At 35.7% G+C, this 13,936-nt stretch overlaps 1 protein-coding gene across 5 annotated transcripts in view; it reads left to right on the top strand.

Moving 5' to 3' along the window:
• DACH2 (dachshund family transcription factor 2) overlaps positions 1 to 13,936 on the top strand; it is a 354,632-nt gene that overhangs the window by 228,120 nt on the left and 112,576 nt on the right. For all 5 annotated transcript variants that reach the window (XM_084293884.1, XM_084293882.1, XM_084293886.1 and 2 more), the window contains exons 6-7: positions 9,285 to 9,420; positions 11,294 to 11,374. In XM_084293884.1, coding sequence (XP_084150010.1) covers positions 9,285 to 9,420; positions 11,294 to 11,374 — 217 coding nt within the window. The remainder of the gene's footprint in view (positions 1 to 9,284; positions 9,421 to 11,293; positions 11,375 to 13,936) is intronic.

Here is a 13,936-nt window from a genome sequence, read left to right as displayed (position 1 = left end):
AAAAAAATAAATAGTGAGTAAATGTAGTAGTTTATTGTCATCCAAAAGTGTTGGTCCCGAAAGTCAGAAAAATCTACTCAGTGGTGGTATTTTCAGGTCTTCAGAACTGAAGTTTGGATGGGCCATACAAAATTTTTAACTGAAGTTTATAGAACAACTCAACTCCACAGAGTTATAACTACATAATGTTTAGAATTTTATCTTATGGTACACCTGTATTGAACACAATATAATATTTATGTAATATTTAAATGATATAAACTAAAATAATTATGCAACAAATGAGTATGACTATTAATACGCATTTGCAGCATACAGTTTATCATTAAGGATCATGATGTGTGCTGAGAACACAAATGGAATAGAGTTCTGAAAACATGTCTGAGTCTTAACAGGTCATTTAAATTAAATTGGGTCCAAAGGAGTTGAGGCCTTACAGCACATATGTGGATGGCAAATAAACAAAGAGCTGTCCCAGCAAGAATGAGAATAGCTCTTCTTTTCGCTGACAGCACTTTGGAATTTCATAATCAGATCACACGACCACTCACTGCCCATAGTGGAATGAGGCCTTGAGCTAGGGATACCCTCAGTCTGTATATGATATCAGGAGCCTGAAGTCTTTATTTATACAGATAAAGTCAGAAGGGGCATATATGACTAAAAAACATGCTAGCTGACACAGTTTTAACCATAAAGTTATGGGCAAGGAGAGGAAGATGCTGGATAGACCTGCACTGAGCAAGAGCTAACTTGCTAACTGGTAGATTTGGGGTGTCTGTGGGGGAAAGTGAGGGGCAGGAGGTTTGCAAGGAGAAAGCCTGGGGAAGAAGAGTCTATTAGTCTTGAGAGGACTGAAGTGTAAGCACGGTATGGATTTGACTTCTCTTGAAATAATTAGTCACTGCGTGGAGATGTGCTGGCCTCCTCTTGCTGTGTCTGGGACTTGAGGCAGAAATTGGAAAAGAAGAAACCTTACTCTTTTTGATGTTAGCCAGGTCCCAATTAGGAATAAATGGCACATTTTTTGAATGCATTTGGAAAACCCAAAGGAAAAGTTAAAATACAATTTAAATGCTTTGTTTCAAAAAAACTCAAAGCATTTTTTTACTCTGAAATCATTTCTTTTAGAATTTCACCTGCATATACTTTATAAATGAATCAACTTCCCCTATAAAAATTGACATTTGGGGTGAAATGCAATGTTTTGTTTTGCCCAGAACTGAAATCTTTTATTTCATGTCAACCCTACACGATTTCCATCTGAATTCTTTGGTCTACTGATAAGCAGAACAAAGCATTATTTCTATCATGTGATCTACACATGCAGTAGAGATTTTTGGATCTCCTTTTCTTTGTGTTCTGTTCTTCTCCTGATTTTGTGGAACTCTTAAAGCATTTGTAAAGGATGTATATGACATGATTTTAAATTCCCTAAAGACAATACAGATGGGCTGTGTAATTATTGCTGAGAGGTGCTATTTTCTATGTGCTATACAACTCGCATTCATAAAATTTACCTGACAGCCTGAAAAATGTGGCCATCTCAGAATACTCTGAAACAATCCTTCTCCGTATAAAAGCATTTCTAGTTACAGAATTTATAACATATTTAATTTCGTATCTCTGTGCATTCAATTCATTCTGAAATGTTTACAGAATATTACAAGATTTATAAAACAAAACTTTCTGTAAAATTTATGATACTTTTCTCTATTAGATTTATTCTGTCCCGTTTCATAGCATGTGTTCATTGTTGGCAGCGTATTGCTGAACTGGGTACTAGAATACATTAGGGGAGCGATGTGTGAGACAGCATAGTTTGCTTATTTCTTATAAGGCTAATTTTTATGACTATCTGTAGCAAAGAATGGTGCGTTTGTATCTTTTTATTCACTGATATAGAAACTACTATGTTGGGAGATGTTTGGGTCCCTACAAATTGCATTAAATAGCCTTTTCGTCTCCCCTACTATGAAGGGAAGCATGTTCCTCTCCCTGTGATGCTTGTTAACACTAGTTGCTAGTTTAAAGAATAATCAGTGAATACTTATTTTAAACTTGCAAGAGGAGAAAAAAAAAAGAAAAAGAAAAACAGTAAAAACCAAGTATATCTCTTTTTTGCAAAGCTCACAAGGGAATATTGTTACACCAAGCACATACTAGCTTTTAGTTCTGGCTCAGATCCTTTTAGTATTGGCTTAAACATTTGCATTTGTACTTAATAACTAATATAGCTGTAACATAGATTCTATAGAGCATTATCATCATTAGTCCTGGGAGTACTTTTATTTCCTTTGGTAGCAGCACTGGATGAAACAATTCATGGGAGGGGTTCAAGTAAGAAGTTTCCACTGAAAGGGTCTGTCCAATTTTAGTCAGTATTATATTTTAAGATTCAGGGTAAAATGGGAAGGTAAAATCTTAATATACCAGTGAAGGTTGCCGTAGCTTTCTCAGTGATTGCTAATTTAAGAAATGGTGAAGAAGGAAGCTCTTGTTTGGCTGTTTACCAATACCATCTGATTAGCTGTGGTTTTCTGTTTGGCTGAGCAGCTGGCAATTAATGAATTATAGGAAGTAGTCACAAGGTAATGGAATTAGCAAGTGAACATCTGGTATTAAAAATCAGTAAACAGAAGAGCTTTTACGATTTCTTAAATTTGGTGGGAAAACAAATGCCAGTTGACTACGACTGAAGAAACTATATGTACACAGTGAAAAAAAAAAAGCATTTCAAATGGCAGAGTATATATTTTAAAGTGAATGACTTCCCGATACACTGCAAAAGATGAATGGGATCCAGCTGGCTTTCAGACATACATATCCTATCTTAGTTTTTAGACCAGCTGTTTCCGTTGTTCTTCTCCAATTCTTACAGCAGTTGGAGATGATATAACTAGCTCAGAAGACCAACAAGTTGACCATACTCTGCATGTGCCTATTTCCAGAGTGTGATAACTCAGAATATATACCTAACTACTGTTCTCATGTACAGAAACAGTAACTCTACCGTCATATTTCTCGTGGTCTATCGTATTTAATCTGTCCAACATCTCAGATTTAACATAGCTCTTGCTTACTGTGTCAAGATTATTCTGTTTCTTTGAAAAGCCTAAATACCAATTATGTTTTTCGGCCTAATGCATTAGTTAGGGACAGTAAACTTTAGAACACTATTAAAATTGTATTTGATATTAGAATTCAATTAGTTTTAACTAAGGTCAAATGGAAAGAGATACTTAGTATTAACTAAAAATAAAAGGCAGCAATTCAGTTCTTTGCTAACCAAAATTACTTTCTTTCTTTTTCTTCTTTCTTATTAAGAATAGACTTCAGCCACATAGATAGGAGCAGTGGTACTTTACGGACACAAAGTCATGGTAGTTTTGAATAGGGGTTCTGACATCTTCAGTCAGTCTGCTGGCTGACTGCTTTTGGCTCCACAGTATGGACCTCTTCAGAGAAATGGGACACTCTGGTTTCTCGTTTTTTTAGTCATCTTGCGTATTCAGCTTAACAATGTGGTCCATTTTGAGAATCTCAGTGGTGATTTGGCAAGCGCTGTAAGATCAGGTGTGACACAATGCATTTTCCAGTGGGGAACTAGTGAGCAAATTAATGTCAGAAAATTTATTCTACCAGCATGGTGATCAGGTATGATTTTTTGTTACGAGAGTTGAAAACTCTAATCTAGACCTAAATACAGTCGAGTCCCCATTTTTCCTTCCTCTCAGTTTCATTAGTGAGATCTGAATTCCAGCTCTCCTGCCACTGCAGAAGAAGAACCTCAATTAAATATGAAATATCAAGATAAATGTCTGAATAAAATATCCAGGACTCAGATAAACTTCCAAAACCTGCTTGTCAGCAGTGAAATGCCATTAAATCCTCTAGGAACTCATTAATAGATTAACATTTGGAACAGTAATTACAGCTACATTAGCACTAAGAATAAAGAAAAATAAAGGAAAATCTAGTAGCATCATTCCTGTAATTTCTTGACACAAAATGAAGATCAATACTATAAAAAAATCAGAGGTAAGGAATTAAGGTTAAGATGATTATGTCAAAAATAGGTAAGCTGTTCATATATATTTCTAACAAAACTACTGTGGATGAAACTGTTATGTAGTGTTTCATATTATTTGTGTGGAATACTACCGCACAGGGGTTAGTAGAGGAATATTGAGGTGAAATCAAGGATATATCTAGAAATTGGATGAGTGGATGACTTGAGTGCTGTTAACCTAAATCACAACTAAAATTAACAATGTCAGGCTTTGTAGCTACATTTTCTAAGCTAAAGCAAGACACCATTCTTTAGTAAGACAGAAATATATTACCCTTCAAAAGGATTAAATACTGCAAAAGTCTTTTTTGAGAATTTATGGTACAGCTCTGTAAAGGGAAGAGAAAAGATAAGATGAAGTAGGTACTATAGTTAGATAAATAGGTGAGATCTTGAGAAATGTTTTCATTTTTCATAAAATTCTCACAATCTGTAAATTATATATATATAATTCATTACATTGTAACATGGATTATGAATCTTGCAGATTTATAAAATATGAAGAAATTCAAATGGAAAAAATATTACTTTATTTAGAAATACTTCTCTATTACTGTAAGTGTACTTACTGCAGAACCAAGCTGCACTGCAGTGTGCCAGTGGGAACTGAGCTATTTCAGGAAGAAAAAAATAAAATATATGAAAAGTAACAAGGTTGTAAAATATATAAATGACAAATAAAATGAAGCCATCAATGTGTAAAAAATGTTAAGGTTTTAGATTTGCAATTTTCCTATTTAAATGCCCTCATTGATTTGTTACAAATACTGTTAACCCTGTGTTTGGAAAATGGTGAGGACATTATCACTTGTGTTCTCATTTGTAATAAAATAGATTAACTTGCTGTGAAATTTTAACTAGGCTGAGACACAACAGTAGCTACCTAATGAACCAGAGCACATTGCTGTTAAGTAGCTAAATAGATGCATACTGATTACAGGACTGAAAAATGGATCTGTTTACTTGCAAAAAAAGAATCTGTTCATGGTGTTATTCATTATAGTAGAGGAAATTCTGCATTACATTTCCACACAAACATTTAGAAATAGACAGTTTCTCTATCCACATGCAGTCCTACATGACAGTACTCTATCATTATCTGTAGTACATAAAATATAGGGAAAATTCCAGCTCCTTTGTTATCTATAGGGAAAGGTACATCTTCCCTGTATATGTAAATTTTTGTAACCAGAAAGACGTTAGATGACATAATCAACTAATTCTCTTAGAAAATGATTCACTGTGTGATTAAGAATGACATTATTATTTGACACATTTATTTCTGCCTGAACATTTCAAACTAAGACCCTGAGTTTGAAGGCAAATTACTTGAAGAGATTATTTTATAGCAAGAGACAATGGGAAGTACAGTTACCAGAAGGAGCTTGAATAGTTTGCTTTTCCAAATCATCAGCTTTTGAATTACTCAAATAACTCCCATTTAAGGTGACACATATGTCTGTTTGTGTGATATCTAAGTGTTAATTCATCGTCATATTTGTTCATAGTTGTTGTGTTTTGTTTTTTTTGTTTTTTTTTGCAGAACAGTTGGCATGTCCTCTCCTTGGCTATTCATTTTCATGGTTGCAATAGACAATGAAGTTTACTTAAACTATGCACTCTTCTGTAAAATTAATCATTTCAAAATTGTATATAATTGTAAACTAAGTACTCTTTGTGATAAAAAGGGAATAAGTAATGCCAAAGAGAACTGTTAAAACTAAAATCCAGACAAATTACAGTCAGAGTGGTAGCCTGTTAGCTGTAACCTATTATTTACACAAAGCTATTATTTACACAAATGTAAAGGACAGTACATACAAGCTCAGGGTTGCACAGAATCATAGAATGGTTTGGGTTGGAAGGGACCTTAAAGACCACCCAGTTCCAACCCCCCTGCCCATGGGAAGGGACACCTACCACTGGACCGGGTTGCCCAAGGCCCCATCCAGCCTGGCCTTGAACACTTCCAGGGATGGGGTATCCACAGTGCTCCAGTGCCTCACCACCCTCATAGTAAAGACTTCCTGTCCAATGTCTAATCTAAATCTGCCCTCGTAGTTTAAAACCATTACCTATTGCTACACACCCTGATGAAGCGTCCCTCCCTATCTTTCTTGTAGGCCCTTCTTAAGTACGGGAAGGCTGCTATAAGGCCTCCTGAGCCTTTTCTTTTCTAGGCTGAACAACCCCAGTTCTTTCAATGTGTCATCATAGGGTAAGAGGGTAATCCAACCCTCTTGTCATTTTTGTGACCCTCCTGTGGACTCACTCCAACAGCTACATGTCCTTTTATGCTCAGAGCCCTAGAGCTGAGGACAGCATCCCAGGTAGCATCTCACAAGAGCAGAGGATGGGCAGACAATCACCCTCTTCAACCTTCTGGCTGCATGTCTTTCGATGGACAGCCTTGGATATGGCTGGCTTTCTGGGCTGCAAGCACCCGTTGCCATCTCACACTGAGTTTTTCATCCACCAACACCCCCAATTCCTCCTTGGGGCTGCTCTCAATCCACTCATTACCCAGCCTGTACTAGTGCTTGAAATTGCCCCCACCCAGATGCAGGACCTCGCATTTAGCCTTGCCAAACTTCATGACGTTTGCACAGGCCCACCTCTTAAGCCTGTCAAGATCCTTCTGGATGTAATTCCTTCCCTCCAGAGTGTTGACTGCACCACACAGCTTGGTGTTGTCAGCCCTTGCTGAGGGTGCACTCAATACCACTGTCCATGTCACCAACAAAGACCTTAAATAATATCAGTCTCAATACTGACTCCTAAGGACTCTTGACCGCTTGTTACAGGTCTCCACCTGAACATAGAGCTGTTGCCTGCAAAACTCTTTGAATGCAAACATCCAGCCAATTCCTAATCCACGGAGTGGTCCATCCATAAAATCCGTCTCTTCAATTTAGAGACAAGGAAGTTGTGTGGGACAGCATCAAACAAGACGAAGTAGATGACATCAGTTGCATATAAATTATTATTCATATATATGGATGAATATTTTTGGTGTTTAGTAAACCACTATAAATGTGGCTTACTAAACCGACCATCCCCAGAATAAGTCGCAACTCTTTTTTATTCTTCTGCTCATCTCAGCAATCTTTAAAATCAGTCTTTTGAGATGAAGAAGAAAATAATGGCCGTTTGAAGATCAGTAGCTTAAACTTTTTTTTTTTCCCAGAATTTGAGAATTTATTTAAAATCATTCATTTTTAAAAACTTCAAGATCTTCTGACTCAACATAGTAGATTCATTTTTTAAAACTTACTAACCTTTTTTAATTAGCACTAAAAAATACTGCAATTAAAAGTCTTCCTGTAAGATTTATTAGTTATTGTGTGTTCATTAAATAACAGATAATTGAAGAATCCATTGAGGATTAACAGCTATGTAATAGATACACATCTGTTACATGATTTTGAGGCTCAGTTGTTATTTAATGTACAATAACTATCCTATTAAAGACACATTCAATGCTACGTTTTTGGCTGGTGTGATTGGAATAGACAAATAAAACCCCTTGCTATTAGGAGGATCTGTTCTCATATTCCCTTTGCATCATTCTCAAATGAGTCTGTAAATATGGGTTGGGTGTGTTTTAGAGAGATGGCTTTAATGGGTAACAGGATATTCTTAAAAAGTTGATCTTACTGCAAGTGTTATTAATGAATTTCTTAGATAGGTTATTAGCAGAAGCTATTATGCTAGCTATTTATAATGGATAAACTATTAGAATCTAGTGTTCTGTTCCTAAAGCTGTATTATTGATTTAGCATAGTGTAGCAAAAACTGCACTAAAAATTTGGATGCTGTTCAGCTTATTTTCAAAAACATGTGGAAAATTGCCACCAAGTAGCCAGAACACATACTTCTTAATGAAAAATCTTTGAGAGTAGGTCAGAAAGAAAGAAAATTTGCAAGATTCCTTTGAGACAGCATCCCCAGATTACCCTGTAGCTGTGATTTTTAATGAGGTGGAGGCAGAGGATCTCCCTTTAAAAAAAAAAAAAAGGAGGAGTAGTATTTCAGTCCTGTGTTTCCACAGGTTTCTGCAGGGAACAGCTGCTGCCATAGATGACAAGATGAGGGCAACTGCAAAGATGCAGTTTCTGGACTTCTGTAAATTAAACATCTACTTGTTAGTGTCTCTCCAGTGGAATTATACCTTCAAGAACTTCATTAGCTGCAACAGACGATTTAAAACATAGAGAAGGGATTTTAAAATCCTAGAGCATCTCAGGCCATGATCTGCCCCTTTTAGAAAATTCTCATATTGTTTTGTTGGTCCTGGGAACAGGAATGAAGGGGACTAGAATTTTGAATCAATTCAGAATAATGCATGAGGAATCACTGGGTTGGAAAGGATCTCAAGTGATCATCTAATCAATCACATTTCTCAAGACAAGATGAATTATTGCTTGTCCGACCTGTTACTAAAGATTTTTCCTGGTGGAAATTCCATATCTCCAGGCAATCTGCAAGTTTAGATACACAGATCTGAAGAATTTAATTTTGCTAAATTTTACAATTTCTTACCTCTTTTTTCTCTTTTCCCTAAAGTACTAGGTATATTTAAATTAGAAGTTAATCTCAGGATTTTGTGTGCAAATATGCACATAAGAATTTGCAAGCACAGTCTTATTTTTGTTAGCAAGTGATGCATTCCATCCAAAAGTGAATTTGTCTTACCAGTACCATAACTTTTAAAATTGGTCTGCATGCTACCCTGAGAGGACGATGCAATGTTTCAGGCACAGAAGTAGTTTTTCTTGTGAGCTTACAAATTTGATGGTGTTTTGTGCCAGTTAATCCAAATCTGAGTTGTTTATTTGAAATGTAACTCATACATGCCTACATGCACTATCTGTAAATAAAAATTAGTTCTTACAAACTGCGTGTAAAAACATGCTTTATATTCCTATGTGTGAAAAAGTTAGAAAATAAAGATTTATCAAGGAAAAAAAGGTGTTAAGTGCTGTGTCATGACACTAAGGATGAAAAACTGTGCCTGGGTGCATTGCATGTAGAAGACTCCACTGCTTTTGAGTATAAAAGGCTGTACCGCCCTTTTGATGTGAATTCTGTTCACTGTTTATCTTGGAAAGACTATTTGTTATTGCTATTTCAGCCACTTTCATTTTCTGATTGAACTGCACTGATGCTCATTAATCAAATTGCACAGACCTTGTCTTATTTCTGTTTCAAGGAAAGGATTCAAGACAGCCCTTCTCCAGCTCCATCTCTAGAAGACAGTCAGCGGCCTGGGAGCCACGCTTCCTCCCATCAGAGCAGCAGCGTGTCCAGCTCACCCTCCCAGCTGGACAACACCCCAGACAGAATTGGTTAGTGCTTTGCAGCCTCACACCCCTTGACAACCACTGACCTTAAGAATTTTATCAGGTTTTTGAAGCAAATATTTATTTACTCGGAATCTCAGGAAAGCACTTGCTTTATTAAAAGAACAAAGGACCAACCAAACACTACCCCCCCCAATAGCCAGAAAGTTCATTGCTACAATTTGTTTAATTAGGTTCATCACTATGCATAGACCAGACCCTCAGACTCATTCTGTGCCTGCATCCATCGATGCACAGAAGATACTGCCCCTTCTATGTATGGTATGACTGACTAAACCTTGCATGCTGGCATGAGAAAGTGCCTCTGAAAGCACCTGGAGTTGAAAAAGAACAAGAAATGTTTTAATTTGAATGTATGTCAGAAAACTCTCAGATTATATAATGAGTTTTCCACTCCAAAAACCTCCTCTTGTCCAGATGTTTCCTCATTGCAATGAAGGTGAGAGCTTTTTGATTTTTTTTTTGGTCTCTCAACAACAGTTTTCACATTCTGTACATTATTGATCTTGTGTTTAAAATGCGAATTTGGATTGGAGGAAGTTTGGATCCTATTCTTGGTGCTTCCAGGAGGGATCTAGGGCAAGTCCATTAACATCTTTTCATGTCAGTGTACGTCAACACTGTTGTCTTCACAGTGACTGCTGCCCATGCAGGCATTGCTGAGCTAGATTTAAACTGCAAAAACAGTGCAGCTCATGGAAGTCATTATAGTCTTCTCTCCCATCAAATGGCTACTCAGCTGCTTGCTGGGATTTGGGAATTTTGACTGTGGTCCATGATACAGCAACATTGCACTACATAGCACAGTTGGCAATACACAAAGTCTAGTGAATAGAGACTGAGCTATTTTCCTTAACATACGCATACTCAGGGCAAGGACTAGAAAGTAGATTCCCCTCAGCTTTCATGTATTTAAAATAGGGCTAGAAATACACAGGACAAGAAATGTAACTTCCCTTAGCAACAATGAAAAAGGGACTTTTTTTTTTTACCTTATTGTAGCTTTTGAAAGCTACTGTAACTTGTTATATTAAAAGTAGCAGCACATACTGCAATCCTCTGAGCTCCAGAAACAGTGCTAAAAGTTTTTTTTTAAGAAAGCTAAATTTTATTTATGTTGAACCACAAATTTCTCTATATTGAAGTCTAAAGCTTTTTGTTGTAGAGATACGTACATCTACTTCATATACATATGTGGCTTTTTTTACTCTTACAATTTTTGCAATTTTTTAACAATTCTCCTCACTGAAATGGCTTTAAATTCTGTAATTGCCAAAAATTAAATGTTTTAATCAAATAAGAACAAAGAAAATAAGCATCCTGAAATCATAAACTTAATGTCTCTTTGATTTTGAAAATTTTAAGTGAGGAAATTTTTAGCACCACAGAGTATGTTTTTGTTTTCTTCCAATTCATCTGTGGGTTACTATCTCTGTATCTGTATTTCTTTATTAAGCTTGCTGCTTCATAGGTACTTGCTAAAACCTAAATATTTTGTTTTACTAAATGCATTTTTCCCCACAATTATTTCTGAGAAGTACTTTTCTAAATTGTTAATTTGAACATTTTATAAGAAATTAGATTCGTCACATTAATAATTTTAGTTCCGTCCTGTTTTTCTTTTTTTTTTTTTTTTTTATCAACTTGAACAAATTTGCTTTTGCTACATATTTGGCTCTAACTGCTGAATTAGGAGACTTATGGACAGTGAAAATGGTCAATTGCTTTAGAAATTATACAGAATAAATAAATGTTAAAATATCAAACTATTGACAAAAAGGTATAATTTAATATTTTCCTCTTTTCTGACATTTCTTTACTGACAGTGTTATATAGCTGTGCACTCTGATTTTTTTAGCTATGTTGACCAACAGCAGGGAAGGAGAACTCATTGATCAAGAAACCGGGACAAGCCTAAAAAAAATGCAAAAGGAGAAAGGTAAAATTAAACTGTTTTCTCTCTCAGGCATTTAATTGCACTTACATGTTGTATTCCTTTCTCTAGTATTCTGCATATGCAATGACGTAATAGCATAAATCTAAGAAAACTACGTGCCTAATTGCAATGAATAACGTATCCGGTGAATTTAGATCACATTCTTCTTAGGAAGTGTTAACAATCATATCTTTGCTTCCCTCTGTTTAGACCATATGGGAGTAATACCTTGCTGGTCTTTTGACTCAATTATTTATGAAGTCCCTAGCAACTATTTGATTAGTCACACAGTGTTGTTTCTTTTCCTCCAGTGGATGTGTGTACAGGCTACTCTAATGCTGGTACGTAGGTGAGAGAAATATTAGACATTTTTCACGTCTCGTAATATTACATCAACTCACAAGTGAGAGGCAGCAAGGGAGGAGGTGAAGCTTGATCTGTAGAGTTTGTCTGGTAGGCAGGGAAGTGCCTCCTCTGCTCATTTCTCCTTGCTCTGATTGTTGGGTGCTGGTGAAAATGAGTATGTTGGTGTATGCAGGTAAGCCCTGGGGAGGTGTCACAGACACAGAGATGTGGCATCTGCAGCTGCATGTTGAGGAGGAAGAAGGCATTTTGTTTCCTTAGAAATACAAAAAAAATAAATCATTCGTATTAGTAGACAAAGTTTATTCTGGCAGTACATACAGAGAGCACCAGACAAACTGAGTGTCTGCAAAAACAAGATGACATAAAGCTGAAGAAATGAAGGAAAGCTGAAGGTAAGTGTGAAGTGAATACTAGAAAATATGCTTCCAAAGCATATACCAAGGAAGTTATTTAGATTTTAAAGCAAAAGATAGGAAAGAAAAGTAAGAGAAGAAAGTGTCCAAAAGAGGAGACAACATAAGCCAAATGTACTTAGAAGTCTACTGAAAATAGGAACATTTTATCATAAATGAAAATGCAAAGTGATTTTTATTTTGGCTGAGGGAATTTTAGATTATCTAAAAAAATCAGACAAACTCAAATCCTTAGGCTTATGATTGCACTCTCTGTATTTATTTTCTGAGCGAACTTAAATGCAATTTACTATAACCATAAGCAATTGTATTTATCTACTCAAAAAAAAAAAAAATTGAAGACTCCATGTGCACTGTGGTTCCAGAGTTCTAAAAAATTATTTGGCCATATTCATGGAAAGGATGACCACCTTATTGGGCATCTTATGACTGCATTATCATGGGACGGATGCTGAAATTTTAAAAGCATCAACAGCATATATCCTTCTATAGCTTATATCCAACAATTTCAAGCTGAGTTCACATTAAGCAGTGAGGTAGACCTATATTTCATCTCCTTTAGGAGCCTCTGGTTTATAGGGTGCAAGCACCCTCTAATGATGAACTGCGCCAGAAAGATACAGTCAGTATTCTGCTTCTGAAAATCCTTAGCCTGTCACCCCATACAAGTTGTTATTATTCCTCTGTGATCTTTATCAGTCCAAAATATATTTTTTGTTCCTAACAGTATAAACAAATTCTCCTCTGTATAATCATTTTGGGCTCTGTTGCACCTCAAATATGTTGAACAATTTTCATATTCAGATGTGGACAGTCACTGAAGAGTGTAATGTCTGCTGGGTTGCTCAGCAGAAAATATCCATATAATTTGTATACAGAACAAGCTTTGTTTTTCAAAACCTGCCATTACTTTTACTAAGGGAAAATATATTTACCATGGAAAAGATTTTCAAAGTTATTAAGAAGGAATGTAGTTAAAATAAAAGTATCAACATTTATTAAGTATGACAAGTAAGCGGTTTATACAACCATGGCAAACATATGTTTTCACATCTGCTTTGAGTAATATCATCATGATTTTAAAAATGATTTATAGCTCTGCAGGCCATAAAATGCCAGCTTTGCTCTAAGTTGGAAGTTTTCAAACAACAAAGAAATTATTGAAGGAGTATATTGAGCATGTTTTTGTTACACACCTTCTTATATTTTCACATATCAGAGCACTGTAACAATTAAGATAGCAACAAATGAAAATTAACTAAAATTTCACAGTAGTACTACTCATGTGAAAGTGTAGCATGAAAAACAATAAAACTTATTGTAATTATAGTAAGCAAATACTGTGATATGCCTCAGGACACACAGTTTTGTTTTCCATCTCCCATTGAAAGTGATCTCAGCACCATACAAAAATGTGTCAGTTTGTTCTCATCAAAGTAATTTCACGATATGCAGGGCCAAAGAGCATATAGCTTAATGGTTTTTCTAAAAAAAGACAGTTAATATAAAATTATTCCAGTTATACTGAGCTGTTTGCGTATGTTGAAGGGACAAAATTTACAGAATTAATGGCCGTCTCAGTGCAGAGGCTGGTTACAGACCATACGTTTAAGCTTGTTGAAGGAGCAATGCCATTAAATCTCAATTACTCCACATCCTTTCATCATCTTTTTAGGAAGTACAGTCAGGCTCAATATTAGAAGACAACTAAATCAAACATCTTTATAGGTCAGCCGTTTTACATTTTATACAAAATATTTTATACTATTATATTCTGGGCAGACAT

Source organism: Netta rufina, assembly GCF_964035555.1.
Source record: "Netta rufina genome assembly, chromosome: 12".
Lineage (NCBI taxonomy): Eukaryota > Metazoa > Chordata > Aves > Anseriformes > Anatidae > Netta > Netta rufina.
The sequence above is the reverse complement of the archived record's forward strand: the minus strand, read 5'-3'. Positions and strand labels throughout refer to the sequence as shown.